Below are 24720 nucleotides of genomic sequence, written 5' to 3'. Positions count from 1 at the left end.
TCCAGTCTGCCAATGACGCCTCAGCAGAACAATGCAGGATGTCCTGCAGCTACATATCAGGAGCTTCATCCATCCATCCAGCCACACACATCAAATAGCAGTAACACATGATTTTGGTGACTTGGACTGTGTCTTGAATGTTGGTCCAGAGTAAGCTAGTTTGACTTTTTCTGAAACTGCTCCTCTGCTCAATGAAAAACCTTGTTGACAAGAGAGGTCAGGTGTGATTGGCTGAACTGGTTTCAAGCTTCTAGAAAGCTTACGGTAATTTAGATAATTCAGTGACAGGGAGTATCTGAAAATGCGAAACACATCCAACATTTGAGTGGAAACAGATTTACCCAAACTGGACAGTTGAGGCGTAAAATCGTCGCCTGGTCTGATACATCTGGATTTCTGCTGCTTGAGGCAGATGGTAGGGTCACCAGCATGAATACATGGTCCCAATCTGCTTTGTGTCACCAGTCCAGTCTGCTGGTGGTGGCGGTGCACCGATGTGAGGAATGTGTGTCTGGCCTCTTTAATACCAATCAGTCATTGTTTCATTAGAACAGCCTGAGTATCGTTGCTGAACACGTGCATCTCTATGGCCGCAAACTTAAACCCGACCTCTACCAAGGTCAAGTTTCATTCTGGTCTCATGAACATGTCAGGAGCCCCCCCCGTTACCAGATCTAATCCCAGTATAAAATCTTTGTTAGCAGAGTAAACGCGATGAGGCAGAACATTCGATTAGAAAATTACTTGAAACATTCAGTTTCAAGTAATTTTCTAATCATGAGTAATGTTCTTAAAACTGTTTGTCAACATTGGCACAAACAGTACATTTATTTCCAGATTGGGCGAAATGAGTCGTTAGATCTCGATTGGATGATTTTGCAGTTTATGGTGCAGTCCCTCGTTTCTTGCATCGTTTCTTTCTTCCCCTTCTCCGTGATGCACTCTCCCACGAAACCAGTGCAAAACAAACGTGCACTTTAGTACGTGACTCCACGGGTTACACGCTGTGGCTTTACACACCTGGCCCTTCCTGTCTCTCCGACTTTACACACACATACATCAGGGTGCCTGAACTCCTCACATCTCTGCATATTTGCTCAGCTGCACTTAAGGGTGTCAGAGGGCATCATCATATGCATGCACGCTCACACACACACGCACGCACGCACACACACTAACAGAAGTACGCAAACACGACATGTCAGCTCTCTGCTCCCCTGAGTCTAGCTGCCACTGATGGGAAGTTAATGTGCCTCCAATCTGTATGTGAAAGCAGGCCGACATCAACACACACATTCGACATTCTGTGCATGGCTTTATTACTGTGCCGCATTCCGCAGACTCACACACATCTACATGCATTACGCACGTACGACGAGGGAGCGTGCACGCCACATGCACGCGGGGCGGGAGCGGCGGGGAGGAGATGATCAGCGCCATGTGTCAAATCGAGGTCAGCAGTCAGCTGTTTCAGATGTTACACCCCCGGGGGCCCTGTCGTACGCCGAGCAGAAGCATCTGCGCTGGAGGAGTGTGTCACTTACCATAGAGTGACAGAACACAAATACCTAAACACAAACGGGGCCACCCGGGTACTTGGAGGATACCGTTCACTCCCAGGCACCGCTGCCGGTGTGTCTCTCTCTGAGCCTATTAGCATTACCAACTTGCTAATTCCTGTTATTTCTCACCGCGCTGACAGCAGACACAGCCGAGTAAAAGCTGGGATGGCTAACAACAAGAGAGGGAAAGGGGCAAACAGGGGAGATGTTTGAAATCGGTTCACGCTTAAGGGATGTGACTTGGATTTGAATCCAGAGGAGTAGGTAGGGGCTATGGGTATGGAGCAAACAGCAATGCTGCTGGAGTAGCACTACCTTTGTTCTTATTTGTATTTATTCTTTTTTTTTAAGTATTTATCTATCTATTTCCCACAAGTCCTGGGGTCCTCATTTTCAGGACTTGCACTTGGACTCTGATAACTAATTGATGTATTCATTAATTTACATACATTAATACCGTAACATTATTCAAAGCCGTATATGGGCAGGTACATTTACCAAGTCAAGTCCGAGTTATTTATTGAGCACTTTAAAAACAACAGGAATGAGGATTCAGAGATAAGATGAGATTAATGTGGTGGATCCATCGCCAGAGAAATTCACTGTAGAGAAGAGCACATGTGAAAGTATAAAAAAAGGCAATAAGATAAATCAATGAAATTAAAAGTGAATAAAGAGAATATGACCGTTATGATGAGGTTGAAAATTGATACTGTCCGGTCCAGCTAGCTGCCTGAAGAGACTTCCCAAATCATGCACTTAGTTCCCATGGATCTAATTAGATGTTGACAATTTGTGCCCACACCAAAAAATACAAGAATGTAAGGCCCCAAAAATGGAGGCCCGACAAGTGGATTATATGATTTATTGAACGATAAACTGAAAAAAACTGGAAGCAAAGACAAAAAGCACAACAAGAGTTCATCTCTCCAACCTCCCTCTCGTCATAATTTAGCAGCTTTGACACCGTCACATAAAAGATGTTGACGTTCACGTGGCATTTTGCAGGATTGCCCAGCAGCGCGACAGGAGTTTTGAGTGTTGAATGATGTAGATCGATGCGGTACAAAAATATATAAGTAGGGGAATTGGCAGCCAGTTGCACTGTACTTAGTCAGTTGCCATGATGTCTCTGAAGTGGCTTTAAATCAACACAACGACACGTTCCTTTTACCAGCAAGGATGGGCCAAAGACCTGAGAATGCACACCACACACTGACTCAATAGTTGGATGTAGAAAGACAAATCAAGCGCACCCCACCACACTGTATGGATCTCCTTGGAAAGTGCAGGGATTACAGTGTCAGATTAAGGACAGATGTAGCAGCCTGAGGAAGAGCCCACTTCATGGCAGGTAGCTCATGTCCCACCTTTGACCCTGTTCAGCGGCGTTGGCATGCAGCCACTGTCCCGGGCTTACTAATGGGTTTCCTGCATGCCCTGCAAGGCCCGGGCTGTCACCAGCAAAGGACAACGGGAGGGGGAAGTCACAGAGGAGCCCCGCGTGCGTGTGCGTGTGCATCCATTTGCTTATATAAGCCCGAATCGCTTCTCCGGGCGCGCCTCACCTGGCACCTGTTTGTCCTCACGCATACCAAGAACACACGTGCGCTTTGAAAACCTCCCCGCGCACTCGTCCCCGGACCACAGCCGTGTTGACTGCATTAGTATTCGTGGGCAGGAGTGGCTGGTGATCTCTCAGGGAAGTGACAGTCAGAATGGGCCGTCTGGAACACTCTGTCATTCAGCCCCAGTCAGGGCCTGTCCAATTGATCCAGCCCAGCTGTCAAAGCCAATGAGAGACACTAGACTAAGGAGCGGCAGGAGCGGTTCGCGCTGCCAGGGCTTGTGGACGATGTATAATTTAAGGGTGGTGTTTGTGTTATGCGATACCTGGCAGGAGACAATCGGTTTAGCCGTGGCTCGGTGGAATTGCTCCCGCAGACAATGGCTTCAACAGTGGGGCCCTGATGGATGCTTATTAATCGAGTTTATTGTACGTCCTGTGCCGTGCAGAAGCAAAATGAAGAAATGACTTAATCAATCACTAATGTTAAACACCAGTGATACACTAGCCAGAGCATCTGGAGGCCTGCTACCCGTTTCTCGATCTCTTCTTTTTGATTGATCTGGCGTCTGCACAAAGCACATCGTAATGAATTACAGTTATTATCTCATCACCATGTCATTAGCGTTTTATCATTTCGGCGTCATTCTCACTTTTAAACAGTTTTATGAAGAAATAGGAAGCAGTTTGTTTCAAAATATAAAATTGACCTGCATGTTTGTCTTTCGGAGAGGCGGTGGACTAGTGGCAGAAACTTGGACTATGGGCAGAGAAGGTCTCTGGTTCGTCTCTGGTTCGACTCCACGGAGAGACAACAAAAGACGAACCTGGATTGATCTGTCCAAAAATCCAAGAGGATTCTCCCTACCCTGTCTAGTGCCCCTGAGCAAGGCACCTTACTCCCCCAACATCTGCTCCCCGAGCACCATACATGGTCGCTCACTGCTCTGTGTGTCCTGCACCAGATGGGTTAAAAGCCGAGGTTAAATTTCCCTACCTGCATGAGTGTGCATTGCATGTCTGTGCATGTGTTTGGGACTAATAAATGCATCTTAATCTTAACCTTAATCTTTCATTACAATGCATCCAATAGTTGTGTCGTTATAGTTTAGTTATTCTGTCTTTATTTGTGTGTGGTTATTACCCTCATGGCACAACAGTCACTTCATGAGCTTTGCCATAAGTGCATTCAAGATAACTACTTACTACTTCAAGAGGTTAACTCATTGGAGAGCTGGTGCCAGGACCCTGGCAGCAGTTTCTCACAGAGCCCGGGCTGGATCTTAGTTAATTGTGTGATATGGATTTGCTGAGCGGCTCCATCCAGCAGCCAGGGGTTATTGATGATGTTCACCTATATTCAGTGCTTTTTTTTTTTTTAAACCTGACTGCTTTGTCGAGACGGGTGTTTGGACAGCCTTTTAGTCGGCCCCTCTGGCTTCACAGGAGGCTGTTTTCCAGCAGCCATTGTCCGATGATGTATGGGCTGCTGTTTGGGTTCGGTCCACCTTTCACACCTCGCTTTATTCAGCGGGGATGTGGCGGGGAGAACTTGGCCAGAAATGCACTGTGGACGTCTGACGGCACAATGGCAGTGTCAAAGAGTAGGGTGCACATGAAGCCACTGTAGGGCCAGGTGTGCTGGATAATAAGAGACAACCATTTAGAACTGGAAAGGAGGAATTTTTAATCGATTGTAGCTTTGTGTTTGTTTGCTGATAAAATTGTATTAGACGTTTTGCCTATTGCAGCAAAGTACAGAACAGATGAATATTCTACCACATTTGACTTATAGTATATTAGTCATTTACCCACAAACTTATATACCAGTCACTGAGTGTTATAAATGAAATAAACTTTATATTAAGAAAATGTGTTAATGGTTTGGGTTCACAATAACACTTGTATACTCAGAGATATTAGCATTTCATAGGCTGAAATAATTCAAAAAAACAATTATTCATCTCTATCTGAACAACGACTCTGCTGTCTGTGTTTCTGTCATCTCTCTATACGCTGCAGAGAAACACAAATTATTTACCCATTAAAAGACAGTTGTTTAATGCTTCATTCAATGACCACCTGGGAAGCTTGTGCTCTACAGCTCAATTATTACATTTCCGCTCACGCAGAGCATATTGTGGGAATTTCATTAATTCAATTATTATATATTACCAAATCGGCACATAGTTCTTCAACATACGGCTGAAGAGCAATTCAGTTCCATAATCCAGATCCTGAAGCAACGGGATTGCATTGCTTACATTTTTTTTGTTGTGCAAATCACATGCCGGTGCACATGCCTGCTATTCAAAGAAAATAGTGTTATATTCCAGATACTGCATCTCACCTGGGTTTTCAATAACTGTGGGAAGCAATGAATTTGATATTTGCATGTGCAGAATCAAAAAACAACAACACTTTGGTGCGAATGGAAACCGCTTGTAGGTTCTCTCACGTATGCAGTAAAAGTTGGCAACACTGATCTCTATGTGCTCATTTTGAAGTTTGTCGAGTGCATTGAAATTGGAATATCAATTCAATCTGCCACGCGCATGCATTGCAGTCTGAACCTATTCCTCTGCACGCCCTTCACGCTCCTTCTGATTGGTCATTTGTCCCACGCTCGATTCCATTTGATTAAGCCAAGCTCGAATGGCTGCCGGCTACAGGGAGCTAAGGGAGAGAAGGTCGGCTGTGGAGATTATACTCCTCGGGACCCCTCGACTTAAACCAGTCGTCACAGTCTGTGTTCATACCCAGAACGATCCAGCACAAGGTCATACATGGACGTATTTGTATTTATTTTCATATTTCCTCTCTAGTCATCCTATACCTGCACATGCAATATTCACACTTGGCCAATATTTTTGCCCTCAATGACTTAGGAATTGTACTCAGTCACATCCTCAGCATTGCTTTTCACAATCATCCCGACCTCTTGGCTCTCCCGGTCCACACCGAGCGGAGGAAGCCATCAAACAAGACGCCAAACCAGTGCTATCTGATGGCAGGGCCACTGACCTTCTCTTCCCTCATATCTGATGGTGTTTTTTTTTATCTGCCAGACAAATGTCAGAAATGCCGTTCTCCAAGCACAATCACTTTGGCACCAGAGACAACTTTTCCTCTCCCCCCCCATCCCCCCGTCTGCCCTTGCTTCCCCCCCCCCCCTGCTGGATTGTGAGCTCCGAGCAAGATATCTGCAGTACCGCGGCTGTCAGTCAAACCGCGATGTAGGAGAGAACCCACAGCTCGCCTGAATCCTAAGGGTGACACTATAATAGGCCGGGGCTTGACACAGAAATTTAATTAGAAATTTCATGAAAATGAAATGGCTAATTTAAACGTTGGCGATACCGTGTATTGTGCGGCGTTTGAAAAGGTGTTATCAGGATTCAAAAAACAGCTTTTGCAAAATGTATTATTTTAAAGGAAACGTTGCAGTGTGTGAGGTCATGGAGACTAAGTTGGCAGTTTATAAGTTACACAGAGTTAAGACTAATGCAAGTGTATACAGCGGTGCATCAGTAAGCCAACATTATTATTACCACCTAGTGCAAAACTCTAATATTATCATACATTTAAATCTACACCTTATTAAAACAATGTAGACTCAACAGTATAACTTCCAGGAAGGAGGATTTCTTACAAGCCCCCTGTACTAGACTGCATTAGTTTCAGATAAACGGCTGTGTGAGTGTGAGCTCTGCAGTCAAAATCAACCGCAAACAATATATTATTAATTTCCTTTTTTTCCGATATATTCCAGCCACAAAACTGCGTACCTCAATCTTTAGTATAAAAATGTTTCCAGACTCATAAAGAAGAAGGGAGACAATAAAATAACCTTCACCTTTTCTAAAGTCGGGTAGAAAACAAACCTTTAACAACCTTCTCCACAAATACTGTATGAGCACTCAAATACCCACCCAGGGAGAATCTGCTATAAATAAATACCCCAGCTAACAATGCCGGGTATCTGGGGAATGCTCGTTAAAGGTTGCAAAAATGTAACCTCCAGGGAACCTTTAGGGAACGTTTCCCTGAAGGTTACGTGTTTCCTGGGACTATTCTTTAACTTACAGTTTGGCTTTGAATTAAAAATGTTTTTCTATTTTGTTTAGAATGCATGTCCCTCTGTCATTGACGCCACCGAATCTTGACAAAAAACATCTTTGCAGCTTTTTTATTTTGTATGTACAGTATACGCACAAAGTACCATTTGAACTATGAGTTTAAAGTGGATGTAACCTTTGATTGTGGTGGCCACAAAGGCATCTGATAATAATAAGTCCTTAGTTTTAAGGTAAATCCAAATATTGGGTATTGTCACCGATTACCTAGAAGGAAAATAAACTGCTTGGTTTGTTCCAAATCCAGACAACAGAACAACACAGACGACTGCGTCTGGTTTACATTTTTCTCCAATATGGCCCATACCCTCAGTGGAACAGGCCATTCCGGGAAAAACATTGCTACTATAAGACATTTTGTATTTTGATATGCATAGCAGTGTGCTGCTCGTACATTACACCCAGAGGGCCTGGGAACCAATGAATAAGGTCATGACGAAGTTAGAGGAGAAAACAATGGAGTCAAATGGTTTATGCTACAGTTTTTTTTAAAGGTTTTTTTAAGGTTCTCCTTTTCAAATTCAATTGCCTAACTAAATGTATGTGTGTTTACTTATTAGCGTTGACCCTAATTTGTGTTTCGCTAAGCATCAGTTTTACACAGAAATAAACCCTGCAGCTTGTTCGAAAAACATATTGGGACAATTCCAGGTTTGTTTTCAAAATCCTCCGAGGCTTCAAAATATTGTTTTCCCGCACAATCAAATATATTTTAACGCTGAGTTGTGACTTTTCATCGCAGAGGGAAAAAGAGTTGGAAATGACACATGCACCTGCTCAACTGCAATGAGCCAAGTTTGATTAGTTATTTTGGCTTTGTGACTCAAATGAAATAAGAAGCTCAAACTCGAGCTACAGTTTTGTAATCGAGAGCAACAAAGCAGAGGAACAAAAATGAAATCGAATTGGAACATGAAGAATCTAATGGACGTCCACTTGCGATATGAAAACATTGTTGAGGATCGGGTTTAGCGAATGAAACAAATGGGCTTTTCATCATTTCAGCCGTGTAGCACTATCAGATACTGAGAGACAGCAGTTTAATTGAATCAATCAATGAACCCCTATTGTATTCATTTATTTCCCCTTCATACTTCTCTTGTAATCATACCTTTGTTGCTCAGAAACCTAAAATAAAAACAATCGCATTTTTGCACAATGCACAGTTAGTGCTCCTCTGTCTGTTATTGTTGTTTGTAGGTGCACATTGCTCTTGTGTGTGGGTACAGTGTGTGTAGGCAGGTGCAGGCATGTGTTTTGCTCCAAGTGGTAAAAGTGATTTACCCTGCAGAGGTGTGTGTTTCCCTCTGAGAAACCGTGTACCACGAGACGAGGTAGGAAAAAGACCGGGGTGGAGGAAGGGACAGGGAAACAGTGGGGCCGTAGGGCGAGGGAGATTATACCGGAGGATTCGGTTGTTCCAGAATGGCAGACAAGTGCCACGCTCTCAGACAGGGGCTAAGTAGGAGCAAGCTGGCCCACAGTCGGGTTTAGGGAGCCAGGGTGCTTAATCATCGCGCGCTGGGTCCCGGAGTTGACAGGTGAGTTATGAGCGGGTGCTACAGGTAGGAGGCCCAGTCTTCCCACTGCTCGCCATGACCTTCGCTCTCGCCGTAAATAATGCAGGGATCATAAAATACTGATTCAGGATAACTGGGCCAGCCCCGCCTCGGTCGGGGGATCATCCCGGCTCGGTGTGGACAGGGAAGGTACAAGCCCACCGAGAGCCGATGCTGATGCGTTTACGTTTTTTTCCGCTTCAGCCTTCGGTATCAAAAACAACTTTGGTGACCTGTCCGGGTCTCAGCCACTATTTGATGTTGACCGGACTTTTTCCCTGCCTGTCCAGATACATCGCTACAACTGTCCCCTGAGTGATCTGGCACATCGAATCATGCCCGGCTGCATTGGCCGCCTGATGTGCGCTCTCCCGGGATCGGTCTTGGCTGTTTTTTACATCTGCGCTCCACATCCTGACGTAGGCTCGGGGTTGACAGTTCCCCCCCCCCCCGTGTCAGGTGTACGCCGCTGACGCACGTGGCAACACTCTGGCCATCACGAGTCATGTCACTCATGTGCTGTGGTGCCCGTTGATGTAGGTCCCTTTGGATTATGCTACACTCAGGTGAACTGATGCGGAAAACATCTGGAATTTGAGGCCGCTCTAGTAGTTTCATCTTCATTTTACTTCCCACACATTTGAGGCAACGGAAGCTTCATCCAAAACCCAATTGGTCTATTTAAATATCAGTTTCTTTTATTTGGATGTGACACTTTAACATTCTGAATTTAACCTTGCAGTTGCTTCACCACACGGCTGCCTGCTGTAGAGGCCCAAACACACAGCGCTAATAAGGGAGCCGGTAATGATGTGGCAGATGTTTGCGGTCTCTCCGATGCCCTGATTACAGGAGGAATGTTTGTGAGTTGTCTTTTTTTTTTTTAAAAGAAGAACCGCTGCAGCGACGGAGGTTGTTTCTGGTGTGATGGAAAATCTGGTTAACCTTGTTTCTGATGAGACGAGACGAGATGGGACGTCGCCATATTGACGATGACAACCGTCTCAAAATAGACACACACACACAGGTTTCAGTTTCCAGTCGTTGTCAAGCTTTTGCATGTCAGGTTTTGTTTCCTCCAGTCTGCTGTGGGGGAAACGCCTTGTCAGTCGTCTGGCTGATACTCCCACGGTATCGTCACATTTCATCTCTATTTAAACGCCAATAGCATCCTGACTCATGACCTTAATGTTACCATAGAGTCAACATCTGTGAAGGGTTAATACTTGTGGTGGGTTTATTTCCCTTTATGCTGTGGTAACCTTCCACCTTTGGACGTCTCACCTCTGCCTCACACCGTCGCATTAAAAGTAAGCACGGTGATTAATCAGCAGCAATTTCATCATCTCATTTCAATGAGAGAGGAGTTATAGTAATTAAGATATTCATTAACTTAGCTCATTAATTTCCCCTACAGGATTCTCAGGAGGATTACAAATCAATTCGGATGCCTGTTGTTTAAAATCAGATCAGTTGAAGGGGCGGCTCCTGTCTGGTGTCAATCCTCTGGTCGGGTAGATGTAGAAGTAAAAGATAGAAACACATATTCGATGGCTGGGCCGGGCTTCAAGTTGCAACAGCTGCATACACGAATCTACACTAACCTCTAACTTTAACAAGAGCAGAGTGTTTGCATTGAGGACAGACTGTGGTGTGTTTCCCCGGTGGGCCAATCGTGCTCCTCTCAGCCGCCTGCTTAACTCCCGGGCCGACCGTTTCTCATCATTTCACTGCATTTGCTGCGTATTGCAGCTCGGGTCCACTGCCAGCCCTCCAGCCATATATGCTAGCTGTCAGCTTGACACCTCTCCCGGGGGTTGATGTATGCAGGATGCTCGCTATCCGTACCACGACACTGCACAGCCCCCTCCATTGTGACACATTTGACAGACATGCTCCCCCATTAATGTCCACTGTACCACTTCAGCTTGTTATCACTGTATCCGCGGAACTGAACCGCTCGGTGTGTAGCACACGGTCTCTGGAGCGGGCGGCAGCAGCACCAGGGTAGTTTTCCTGCTCACGTCTTTGGATAAGCCTCATGATCACCATACCTGCTCGGCGAATAGTCAAGAGAGTCCAAAGGCATTGTGATGGATGTGAGATGTTGGAAAGACATTGTAGGACAAAGTGTTGGCCCACACCGTCGATCACTCATGCGGAGCAGAGTCTCTCCGTCTCTCCCTCCCTCTCTCCCTCTCTCGCTCGCTACCAGCAGGCAAGTTTATCAGCGTTGCCCAGAATATTTAACAGGGAAGGGGAGCGCGCCCGTGGGATCTCATTTGCACAGGTGTCCATCTGGTGGAAGTTGTCTGGGATAATCTCCGCATCATGTCACATTTGCATCGGGAGCTTCGTGAAAACGGCACGCTCGCTGTAAGCTGAGCACGTGGCGCCGGCCAGTTCACGAGGGCGAGGGATTGTTTGCCGACACTGTGGCGAAGACCAGTGCGAGTTGTACTAATCCACAAGAGCAGCTAATGCCGCGCAATTATGTGAGGATTTAACATGTTTGTAATTGTTTGTTGGTTCAGCTCAATTTGTGTAACCAGCTTTATTTGGAAAATTAGCAATGAGATTTTCCTAAACGCTGCCAATTTGTTTGGTCCTTCAACCAGGAGGGATTTACTGCAGTCAGTCCACAGTGCTTGTCAATGGTGACAGTCTTATTAGCCAGTTTGGGCAAAGAACCGTTGCTCTTATTAAATCCATTGATCATCAAGGACCTTTGCTTCAGTGGCCCCTCTTTCAAATAGCATAACATTCCCAGCGAATCAATGTGTCCATTGATCCCCATGTTGTGTTAAGAATTATTCAGGCAGCAGATCCAATCTCCGAATCGCTCTCCCATTAACGACCCAAACGGGATCAGGGCGAGCGCCTAGCAGCTGGATCTGCCTCCCGTGTGGCTGTGCAGCGTCGCTCTGCTGGGCACGACTCGATCTGATCAGCAGCATTTAAAACCTCGAGACAAAAAGCTCTCACTAGAGGAGCAACACAAATCACCGGAATTGCTCTGCAGTCCCAAGCACGGGGTAAGATGTAGTGTTTATTCCCTCATGGATGAATACTCATCAGTATCTGTGAGCCCAGGCAAGCATGTAGTCTCCACACATTACAAGTAATCTTGCATTTTACGCCTCCCTTCCCCTGCGTTATAAATTCTCTTCTTTATGTATATGACCCGAGCAGTTACAGTACATCAATTGTAGCAAGCAATTTTCTGCTAGCTCGCACTGTATCTGCTCAACACGTGAAAACAAAAGGCTCAATCAATCTTCAAGTTCTGTTGACATTCAGAGCTGTCGCTCCACATTACTCTGCGTGTCCCCGCCTCACGTACACACACACAGTATGCACTGCCCCTATACTGTATATAGATATATATAGTGTGTTGGTGTGTGTCCCAGTTTCATTATCAGTTTCACATTAATAGTTTAAAGAGGTAAACTCCTTGTGCATCTGCAGGACTCATATTTTAATGGATGAGAAAACGTCGTAATAATCTGCAATCGTCCAGATTAATCATTCTATAAATGATAAAGATTACACATTCAGATTCAAGGAACATTTCTCGCCCCCCAAAAAAACGGTGACACAAATTGCCCAAATGAATAATTGCTTTTCACAGAAAGGTTTTTCCCATCTACCTCCGTTGCATTTAATGATTCGTATGAAATCGGAGGAATGAGCGTCTTGGAGGTTTTGAATGCACGGCGCCTGGAAAAGGCTTCAATATGATGAAACCTCATTTATATCCCAGGCGGACTCATTCATTTTTCTCTTTTGGCAGGAACTCGACGTACTGCATGAAGGTGTCCATGTCGCTCGCGGTGGCGGAGAACGACACAGACCTCTGCTACAACTCCAAGATGAGGTTCTTTGAGAAGGCGGAACTGAGCAAAAGCAAAGACATCCCCTGCCCGGGCATCGAGGATTATACACAGCCGGGAGTGGAGCCTGAGATTGTGTGGTACAAGGTGAGCTGCATTTATTTTTAACATGGTGAAGGAATGAGGTGTTATTAGTAGTTGCCATATTGAATATTTAGAGAATAATGTCATAATATTATGGGAATGAAGCTGTAGTTCAATGAGAAAAAGTAATAATGTCTATGGAAAGAAATGTGAATTTAATGAGGAAGAAGTTGTAATATTACTGGAATAGAAAGATACATTTGAACAGAAAAGGTCATGACATTTTTGTAAAGTCTGAATTTAATGATAAAAAAAATCATACATATTAAGGGGAAACTTTTAATATTTTGAGAAAAAGAAAAGAACAATTCAGAACAAAAGTGTTTGTACTGCTAATTGATCAAACACATAATTAGAATTAAAAAGCTATTCTGTGTTTTCTAGTATTATAAGACCTAAACAATCAGTAGCTTCGATACAATCTTTACTTAAGCATCAATGACAATTAAATAAATCTATTGGATAGAGGAAGTTAAACTCTATCCTCCTCTTTATGTAAAGTGGCGACTGACCTCATTAGACCTCACGTGACGGAGCTGCGTGGTGGAGCCTGAAGGCGAATCCATGAAACGTGAAAGTGACCACATCCCTTTTTCACCCCCCCCCCCCCCCCCCCCACCCGAATCCAAATTTAAATAGCAGAGCGATGAGTGGGATTCGCACCCCTCGTCGTCGGCTCCCACTCTCTCAGTGGGCGCTGAGTGAATTCAGGGAGGACCTGTCTTGGAGCGAGGTTTGGAATCCAAACCCACACTGCCCCACTTTCCATCGCCTCCGGTGTGCTGTGGCCCAAAAATCTGAAAAGCCTCAACTGTTTTTTGGAAGTGTCTGTTCACTCTCCACCGACATGGCAGTGGAAAGAGCTGTGGGACTACAGAAGAAGAGTCCTCCATTTGTTATACCTTCCATTGTTATGTACTGTGCCGTATCCTCTGGGCTCTGTTTGATGGAAGTGCAACACTCCATCCTTTGTACCATTAAATACCATTATATATCACAGGAAACGCCAACATTGATTCAGCCGCTGGGAGAACACAGTCGAATGCATGATTCCATCAGCTACAGTCAGTGAATAAATACATTGGTTATATTAACTGGTTAGGTCTTTTTCTAAATCCACTGTGATTTAGAGAAAGATCTACCATAAAGGCATTCATTGCCTTTATGGTAGATAGTAATAGTAGTAATAAGGTCACTTTTCTTTCATTTAATACAAAAAAAAAAAATGTATTGGCACTAGCTGGTAGCTGAACAAATTATATGGAAGAGCTTTACACATAAATCTAAACATAATGGTTTCAATAAAAGCTGTTGCCACCTGATCCAGTGGTGCCGTCCTTCCTCAGAATGACCACTTAGATCACAGTGTTGAACTCGGGGGGTTGCACTCGTCTACCGGTTATTTGGGGACATGCTATGTGTTGATACAGGGCCTCTCTACTATTCTGACTGTGTGCAAAGAATCTGTACCCCTCAATGACAGATATACACTTCATTCTATATGCATCAATAGAATTAAACATATACATAAAGGTAGCCACAATTGAAAGTGTATCTGGATTTTAGGTTTCACCCTTTCTTTATACCGATCAATAACAAATTAGAGCCAGACCTACCTGAAATATACACTGAAACAAACATCGGTGTCACAATATGACAGCAAACATTTTTATGAAATATCTATTTGACGTGTAGTTTGACCTTTGATCTGATCCATGTCCTAACTCTAACCCCCATCTACTAACATGGAGGAGACAGGGTTTATGACCCATACGCTTTGGCCTCACTTTTCAGAAGGAGTCATATTTGTAAATTTTTCTACACAGCCTATGCTTAACACTTACACTTCTGTATTCCCATGCTTGTTTTTTCTCTTTATTTTGAATCAAGGAATGCAAGCCAAAGCAGTGGAGACAGACCATAGAGAGGAGGCGGGACACTCTGTCCATCAAGGAAGTACGGGAGGATGACATTGGGAATTACACCTGTGAACTGCAGCTCGGGAACTTTGTGGTGCGGAGGACCACGGAGCTCTCAGTCACAGGTAAAGAAATGTCCAACTTCTTCAACGCCGCCATATTCTTCCACCCTGCTCCCTTTTGTGGAGATGTTACTAATGTGGAGTTCAGCGTGAAAGCTATAGAGGAGCAGATTTGCTACAGTGCTTGCAAAAAGCAAAAAGGGAACTTCGGCACTGGCCTCAGTGCGAGTGTATCCTCACTAAATGCATTTAAAAACAGATGAATCTCCCCAATAGATTGTCCTCATTGTTGCGCATATCTTACTGCGTTGTGTGTTTTCCACAGATTGTGTTCTGGCTCCAGGTCGTTGTTGATCACCAAAACAATTGAAGCTTTTTTTTAAAAAGCTTCAATTGCACCTCCCGCTAACAGTGGAACCGTCCCTGCGAGTGCGAGGCTGCTTTAATTGCTAAGCGGTGGAACTCACATCCAGCCCCTTCAGCACTTTTTTTCTTAAGGCTGTTGAAATATTTAAGCCTGAACCTGAAGAGGGTGACAGATTGCTCTCCACTCACACTGTCACAGCCAAGGTTGACGCGACACAGCAGAGTACGGGGAGCGTCCCCAATTTACAGCTTAATTATGCACTGTTTGGAGTGTGGGCTGGGGGGGGGGGGGGGGGGGGGGGGTTACCTGATTAGAATTAGTCCTCCTGAGAGATGTCATTACCCTACATGCCGATAGCTGTAGCCTGAAGCAGTGTGTTATTGTTTCCCTTGCGTGGGAGTCCGTGTGATCTAACTATAAAATAAGAAAATAGTAAAGCCAATTATCTAAGATATATAGTTGTTCATTCAAAAGCTCAAATTATTCCTATTATCCCCGTATAAAAAATGATGTCACTTTGAAATCCAAAAATTATTTAATTTGTGTTGTAATGAATTCCCTTTTGGCAAGTTACATCATTAAATACATGATTTACAGCTTATTTAGATCAACCAATCATTTGTCCTCATATTGACGTCATGATCTCATTGATTTATCGCAATATATTAAAGTTAGCAAAGTCAACATTAATATTTCTATTTTATGAATGTTACGGCTCAATTTCCTTTTGAGGATTTGTTTACCAAGCTCTGAACAAAAATGAATCCAAGGAGAAGCAATGACATAACAAGGTCAAGTCGTACAATTTGCAAGATTTAAATGTATTACTTTACAACCGATTTTGCTCCTTGACTAAAATGTTCCGGTAAAAGCAGAGTAATTGTTTTTCTCCTCTCCCCTCTGTGACTTATTTGCTCGAGCTCACCTGACATACACAGCGTGACGGCCTCTGAAAGAAAACAGAGGGAAGTGAAGCGGTTTGAAGCGGACGGAGGCGACGTGACGTCTCGGTGCAGCTGCCGAGGCGGCCCCGTTCCGTGGGCGTGAGGGTCGGACAAAGCGTTTGGCTGTTAACTGCTGCCTGATTACACTCTGCAGTCCCTTAAAAAAAAGAGACTGGGACTGACTCCACAAGGCCCGAGTTAAGTCATACATCATTTTCTCACCAGCCTCAAAATGTCTCCAAATGTCACCGGGGGGGGGAATAGTCGTAATCTCTATCTACTTTGGAGGCATTCGGCGTGTCAAAACATCGGGCCAAAGATGATTGATGATGGCTCGTGGCAGCAAAGGAAAACAGAAGTATAATCGTCCAGCTGTGACTCCGGGAGGTTTTGTGCACGTCCAGTCGGGCTTTAGGTGTGAGAGCGTCTCTTTGTTAGCTTTTTAAAACACTGGCGGCCTGTCTGTGCATTCTCCTTCTTTCTCAATAAGATAAGACAAGATAAGATAAGAGGTGCTTTATTATTCCCACAATGGGGAAGTTTACAGTATTACAGCAGCAGGAGTCAAACAGACATCAGCAAGTAATATGTAACATGTTATACTTACATTAAGTGTAAGGAATATAAATACAAATGTAGAAACATATGCATGTAATGAAACTAGTGTCTACAGTGTAAAGACAGGATGGAATATATGCATTGTAAGGATATCTACAGTGAATGGATTGCAGCTGAACTGTTGATATTCTACAGACAGATGAACTTTGCACAGTTGAGACCTAACATGTTAAATCGAGTCCATAGTGGTGGTGGATGTAGTTTTTACTGGGCGCAGAGCTGGTACTTGTAAGAGGTCACTAACTCTGTATTCATTCCCTGGATGTTTTTAACCGGTGTCGGGGGGAGTCCACCACCATGTGAGAGAAAAAACACAGTGTATGAATTTGTGTGAATGGGTGAATATGGCTTTTGCTGAATGTGCTTTGAGTGGTCGATAAGATGAGCAAATCAAATATGTACATATATGTATATTGTACATACTGATACGGTACATATCCATAAATCAAAAAATGTCTCTAAATTTGCCCGTCTACGATTTATATTAAGTTTTTGTTCTCAAAGTATATTGATCTTAGGTCAGATTCTAAATCGGTAGTAGGTCACATGCTCAGATCTTAGCTGCATCATTTCGGATGCAGAGATGCAAATCAGTTCACCCAGAACTTTTTTCCTTGAGGCATTAAAGTGTAACACAGAGTCTCTGTTGTTCTTTCTGAACACGCGGGCCTTTAATCTCCAAAAAGTGATGCCGCTGTTCTTTCTGAGTTTTGTCTTGGCTGCTTTTCTTTAGGGCAAAGTTTTGGATTTATTTCAGATTTCTGTTTTCGACTGAAGAAGTTTGAAGTTTTTTGTGCATGTGTATGATTTCTTTCTCTCGTGCCAACTATCCTTTGATCTATCTCCTTCTTCTGTCTGCCGTCACCGCTTCTTCACACAGGGAAGACGTCTCGCCCTTTAATTGAGTCTGTTTTATGAAACAACGTGTGTGCGTAGTGTTTGTCGAACCTTTCATGAACAGTGTTGAGTCACTCTTCACTCCAGCTCGTGTTCGTATTCTGATTGTGACTCCTTTATTCCCTCTATGATTCACATTGAAACACTGTCTTCCACTGTTCAATACTTTTGCAAAACACTAAAGTTGTGGTTTTCTTGCTTACATTTTCATAATTAATCATGATATCAAGCAGCCCAGGGTTTAATTGTTCGGGAAATTACACTATTTATCCCAATTATTTAGACAAGTGATGATAAGTGTGAAATTGAAGAAGAACATCGCAAAGGAAAGATAAACTTTAACAGAAGTTAAAGCTTAACTTTTACAAAACTTAGGTAGAAGGTTAATCGCCTTATCTGCCAAAACTTTTCCAATTGGACATCTTCGTAAGTGCCTTCTTCCTGTATGGCACCTCTTTTTCACCCTGAGATATTTCTATTCTGTTTGTTTGTTTTTCAGTTTTGCATTCTCTGCTTTTCCCACTTGTGCTCCCTCCGGCATTTTTCGGACATTTTACTAAAAGTTGAAGTTCCAGAAAATGTACAGTAGCAACTGACCTGGACATGTTGCCACACACAGCTCTCCTGGAGGATTTAATGAAATTGTCCAGACCATATAGTTTACAGATATGCCAGCGGAAAATGTAATGCTAGATACATCGGCCCAAAATATGTCTAACAATGTCTCCACTGTGGCCTTATTTATCATCTTTCTAAATTTCCCCTGCATAATTCTGCTCTGTTATGTTCCCTCTCCTCCCCTACACCTCTCTTACTGTCCTCCTCCTCCTCCCAAATCTAACGAGGGCCTGGAATAAAAGGCCGGTTTCCTGGTGACATGCTGACATCACATCGGCTCGACCAATCACAGTTTGCTGGCATCTTCTTGACGTACCTGAAAGTTGCGTTTAGTCCCACGTCTGCTTTGCACCAGTGGGAAAGTTAAGTTTCCAAAAGCTGTTTTCCGCAAAGAAGGCGGAGAACGGCGGAAAACTGAACCTTTGATAATGGCTGCTCATTATGTTCCATTTCATTTTTATCCCCGCTGAGGAACAGGCCTTTAAATATTCCATTTATAGATCTGTGGCTGAGACCTGACCTTTCTGCCTGTGTGATTTGTTTTCTTATCTTTATTTCATAAGTATACATGAGGCTTTATGTAATATTATTATCAACCTCCCGCGGATAATTAAAACGCCTTGTCACTCCTCTCTTTATCAACAGCCCACAGGGCCTCTCAAAGCAGTGCGAACGGGACAAAAGGTCAGATTCCATTTGATTATAATGAGCACTGCTAAAATCCTAATGAGCTCCCTTGCTGGGTGATCGGAAGCAACGTTCAGTTTAAATGACATTTTTGGGGTTTTATGACTTCTTTGTTAGGTGCACCGTTTGATGTCTCAGATTCAACGCCACAGAATACGGCACGGCTGATGAAATAGATATACAGGGGAGCGGTACCTTTGCCGTGTAAAATAGACTGTCAGTGTACCTAATGAGCTGGGACTGTTGATGTTAACCTGCTTCTCCTATTCGGAACCAGCACGCAATGAGCAGTGTTTGGTTGATAAAGGAACGGGCGTGATTTGCAGTGCAAACACATAAACAACCAAACCGCCTGAGAGGTTTGAAACGGTCCTGAAAACACGCCATTGCTCAAAGTGCCTCCACTTTCCCTTTCAAACCGAAATGCAGGCCCCTAAAATCATTTTGAATAGATCTGATAGTGTGGCAGCTTTGTGGCGTAAAGCGATTCTCGTTGCAACACGGCCTAGCACATTCTAAACCAATTTCTCTGGCGTGAACAATGGTTTCCTGCGAGATAGCGCCGTGCCATTTCAGTGTCTTGCTTAGCCGTCTATTGGATATTACTGCACGGCGACCGGTTAGAAATGAAAGGAGCTATTTTGCCTCCTCAGCTCAACCGCCGCTTCTGAACGTTGAGCTTTTTATTGAGAGTGACTTGCTGCAAGTATGAATCGTTCTGATGTATTTCACATTTTCACCAATAAGCCGGTTGATGATGACGGGGACGATGCTCTTTGTGTAAATAGTGCTTTTTTTTTATTGCGGGTAGGAATTTGTGTGTCTGTGTCTGCCACTTCTTATCTCGTCTCAAAAGTTGATTGTTAATTTTCCTAACTTGAGTACCTTAGAAGTAATTGTTTGAATAAAGTTATTATTCATTTTAGGCATGAGACTGCGGTTAGGCCCGCCTTTCTCATTAGCATAAGGACATTGAAATTGCAAAATAAATAAATCAGGGAATAAATAAATGTGCAAATATATTTAAGACATTTATTTAGACATTTGTGTTTTTATAAACATATGTATTTTTTTATTTCTGTATTAATTTCCTTTTTTATGTATTTATTTATTTATTTATGTATTTATACTTATGTCATGTATGGTCCTCCATATAGTATAAGTAGTTGTGGTGGCCTACATACTCCTTTTACACGTTTAAGACTCATTTATGTTGCCTTTACATACAGCAATAGAACTATCCACTTCAAAGGATGATCAAAGAGTTTCTGACGACGACAAACAACAACAGCGTAAACACGGTATTCAATTTACTTACAACGCTCCGGGTCTGTCCGCCATTTAAAAAATGTCCTTCTTGTGTCCTATAGTCGACATACCTGAATTATTGTCTACCCTGCACGCTTATGTTTTTATTCAGATAAAATGGGTTTTAGAATTAGAATAAGCATCGTGATTTCGTAGAAACTCCTTATCTCCTTCTACTACTTTGTATTCCAGCTTTCTATTTTCACATAAACATATAAACACAGTGATGCTGAGGCTACATAACACTGGGTTGATCAACAGTTGTGATGAGACAAGAAATCATTATGTACATACACAACCAGAAGTCCCTTAGGTACACGGACTCCAGAGGCTGCCGGATAAACTTTTGTTTGTTGTCCTCTCAATATTGGAGTCATTGTTTTTGTTTTTTTTCATCATCCTGACCCCGGCACATCTCGGATGTCATTACCTATGATATATGCAACCCTGTCACCATGATGAATGCTGCTACAGCTGAAACATATCGATTTGTGTGATACTTCAGTCTGGTCTATTGTTCTCGGGGAGCCGCTAAATCACTTCAGTTTTGCTGAGTAAAAATAAATCTGACATTTGCTTTCGGCGGCCGTGGCCACTATCGCTGGAGTTTGAGCAACTTTAAATAGCCTTTCGGTTTTGAATCATTTACACCATGAGCTCATTTAGCAAACATTAACATGTTAACAGGGCCTTTGTGTTCCTGCTAATACTCCTAAACCATTTACTTCTTTGGCTTTTATGACACCACGGCCGCTCTTACACCTCTATACTGCGTAGTTTATCTCCTGCCAGCACCATTTGGTGGCCATTACCAGTTTCCTCTCTCATCTCGGCGTTGCCTCATTAGCATATGAAGGAGGTTGGGATATAATTGCTCCTTTAATTGATGGGGGGGATAATTAATCCGGCCAAGGTGCTGGTGGGGAAGTGGGGAGATGCATTGAGCGGGTTCAGAAAGTAATCCCTTTTCTTCCCGTGAATTTGCGGCACAGTGAACTCAGCGGGCGCCTGATGAGGTTTATTAATTTCTGCATCTCTTTTTTATGTCATTACCTTTGATATTTTGTCAGTTTATTAGGAGAACACACTCATGAATAAAAATGAAGCCTGCCATTATTCAGCGAGTCTGCGGTGATTTGAATCCACTGTCTCCAGCTGTGGTGCGTTTCCACTCTTTGAATCTTCAAGACCGGGAGTTATTTATTACAGCCTGGCATTTCGTTGAATCTGTAAACTCGAATGTCTTTTTTTCTTTTTTCTCTCGGAGTATACTTTCTTCCATTAAGGAAGTTTTCAACTCTGTCGGTCTGTTAGTTGGTTGTGGGGTTGCAAAGGGGCGGAACATTTTCGGTAAATTTTCGGAAACTTTCCATGGGAATATGCAGCTTGGGAAGTTTGGGAATTTTGAAAATATTAAAATTACACAAATTAAACGCTGAGCAAAAAAAACATCATTCAAAACTCTATTTTAAAGATGTATGGGATGCAGCACACACTGCTCGGGGAATTTCAACCCTCCACTGTGCATTTCTCCATCACTTGTGCAAATAATTCCCAGCATCCTTCACACTACAGCAGGGCTATTGAGGCCTGCTGTAGTGTGCAGGACTAGTCAGGTTAGTTTCTATGATATTACTGGGGGAAATATATTAACATGCTGATTGAGGATTGTTCATCTGTCCATCTAGCCTCTTTCTATTCATTTATCCATCAATTGTAAAATATTTTTAAAGACGATTCCAATTGTTCGGCCAACTATTTATAAGTCTGCTTTTTTCTCATCTTATTCTACAGAACAATGCCACGTGCACTATCTCATGTGTGGATACATTTCACCCCAGCCAATGTAGAAGGAAAGGCTGTGTACATTTGCAAATACTGTGCAAAGACCTATGTTAAGAATGACACAAAGATGCAGAAGCATAAAGTCAGGTGCCCAAAATTTCCTCAGGGCTCAAATCAGCCTATGACAAAACAAAATGTTTATATTTATGTCTGTATATGACAAGGTAAATACAGTTAGCATAAATTACCAGTTTTTTCCCGTTAATTCCCATGGAAAGGTTCCAGCTTTGAATATTCCCGGAATTTTGCAACCCTAGTTGGTTGGTGTTTTTTTATGCAGGTTTACACAAAAACTACTGTCCAATATTTTTTCATCTCGTTATCTTTGTGAGACGGGGTGTTTGAGACATTTCCGACCTTTCCCTGGGAGACATTTAAACGCATCTCGGTGAAAAACTAAATCTGGCACATTTATGGAAGTGATATCTACGAGTGTGTGAAATCGGGTGCAGATTGAGCATAAGGGGACTGTTGGCAGAGATATGACTGTGTGCCATTCTGATTATGGAAGTCTCCTCTCAGCGACTGGCTGGTTTTCATTCGACGGCTGCTTCTATGTCACAACCTTGGCGTGGCGTTGTGATCGTCACACCCTGGCGATGCTCAGAAGCGGTGGAAATGACTTGTGTGCGACCGCAGTGGGAATTCAGTGGGTTAATTCAGATTGACACTCGAACATCTGTCTGCTTGATTATTTTTTTTAACCTTCAGGCTTTTCCACGGGCAGATCAGGACATTATTTCTTGGGAGAATACTGTACATTCAATCAGAAAAAATGACGAAGGGGCTGTGAAGTATACAGTGAGACGACAAATCCCTACTATAAGATGCCTGCCTGCCAAACTGTAAAGCTCCCACCGCGGTGTTACTATAGAATATTGAATGTCCAAGATGGCTGCACCCCCAGGCCTTTATTTGAGGCTTAACAAGAGGAGGCTCCTGTTCGAAGGAATGAGGAGAGAGCCAGGAGAGCACATTTCAGTGGATCACAAAAAAGAAAAACGCATGGATGCATTCATCAGTTAGAAACATGAAAAATCAAAAAGAACTGGAAACAATTACTTGAATTTTAAACAAACATATAACCTTTTTTTATCAATGTGGAGAGCTTGTGAGCAATCAGTTGCCTATTTACACATCCAGCGTTTACATCGCAGCATTGTGATTCATCAGGAGTTGTGTTTTCGACCACTTTACCAAAATAAAAGCAGGTGACCCGCGGAGTGTTTTAAGCTATATATACAGTCTATGGTTTTAAGCCAAAACAACTCCCTGCTGGGGTCTGAGAACAATGCTGCTGATAACACTGCAAAAATAAACACAGGAGTAAATGTGCACGTTGTTAGGACAGAAGACAAAATACACACTGCAGCAATGTCCATGTGATGCATGGTTTGTTCCCCGGCAACAATTAGTATGTTCTACACTCATGTCACGATAAGAGGGTTGCACAACAGGAGGCAAATGAAATGGTGAACCAAGAATGGAAACACATGTAACTGTGGCCGTGTGTGTGCTGTTATGAAATGCACTTAGAGGTGAATGAAGAGCTCTTAAATCATGATGGATGGAGTTTCATCACTCGGAATGAGAATTTACTGCCTATTTTCCTGAATGAATTACTAGATGAAGGTCTCTTGACATTTTGAGGAGGACATCTCGCTCAAATACACAAAATCATCACGGTAAAGAAAAAAGTCAAAATGCCAGGGCGGGAACGGAGAGCTGTTTTTTTTTGTTATTACGGTTTTAGCATTTTAAGATTTATGATACCACCTTTTTATCGCCTCTTTATTTCGTATCGCCATTTGTCACATTCCACATTCTGCCGTACACCCAGACCCAGGGCCAGACCAAATATCAATCAGAGGTGGCAGAACCTGAGGCTTTTCTGTACAGCTAATAAGGAAAAGTCTCAAGTTGGACTTTCCTCTCTTATATTGCAACTGATTCAATGGTATAGTCAACTGTGGCATCAAATTCAAGGCACATTAGAAATCTATATTGGAAGATTGCCGCCTGAGGTCCAGTTGATGCTTATTTATTTCATATAAGCCCAACATTTAAATAAGTGCCCTCTTATGATGTATTACTATTTTTTTCTTGTTTGCCTTGTTTCAAGCATGTTGCTAGCTTGTTTAACAGTATAATTATATTTTATTATTATTAGTAGTAGTAGTAGTATTAAATTGTATAGGCAGCGATTAATAAAATAATATAAGACATAAATGACATGCACCACAGGATGCCAGGTTTGACACTAGTCTATAAACATTTAACAAAATGACTTAAGCAGCAAAATACATGCTTTGTTTATTAATCCCGCAAATTGCCTTCGTCCTGGTGGGCGGTGGAACCTGTTATTATTATTTTCTTATCTTGATTGATGGTGCACCAGCTGGCGCGCGGATCTTCAACTTTTTAATTAACCCGACACATTTTTAATTGAAGAAATTAACTAATTTATCCATTTAGAAACACTCCAATCACAACCTAGATATAAATGTTAACATTTATCTAATAGTGATTGTTTATTTGACCTGTGACCTTTAAGCAGCCGATTAGAACATTCAAAGATTTTATCAGACCATTTATATTTTTAGTTATTAAATCAAGGTTAAAAACATGGATAAATAAGTATTGTTATAATAGTT

The 24720-nt window shown here is 42.8% G+C and overlaps 1 protein-coding gene across 1 annotated transcript in view; it reads left to right on the top strand.

Annotated features, from left to right (window-relative positions):
- LOC133933219 (interleukin-1 receptor accessory protein-like 1) overlaps window positions 1–24720 on the top strand; it is a 220932-nt gene that overhangs the window by 85706 nt on the left and 110506 nt on the right. Inside the window, exons 4-5 of the mRNA XM_062380166.1 lie at window positions 12618–12804; window positions 14692–14845. Of these exons, the coding sequence (XP_062236150.1) occupies window positions 12618–12804; window positions 14692–14845 (341 nt within the window). The remainder of the gene's footprint in view (window positions 1–12617; window positions 12805–14691; window positions 14846–24720) is intronic.

The sequence above is a fragment of the Platichthys flesus genome, chromosome 22, assembly GCF_949316205.1.
Source record: "Platichthys flesus chromosome 22, fPlaFle2.1, whole genome shotgun sequence".
Classification (NCBI taxonomy): domain Eukaryota; kingdom Metazoa; phylum Chordata; class Actinopteri; order Pleuronectiformes; family Pleuronectidae; genus Platichthys; species Platichthys flesus.
Note: the sequence above shows the minus strand (reverse complement) of the source record. Positions and strands in the feature narration are given on the sequence as shown.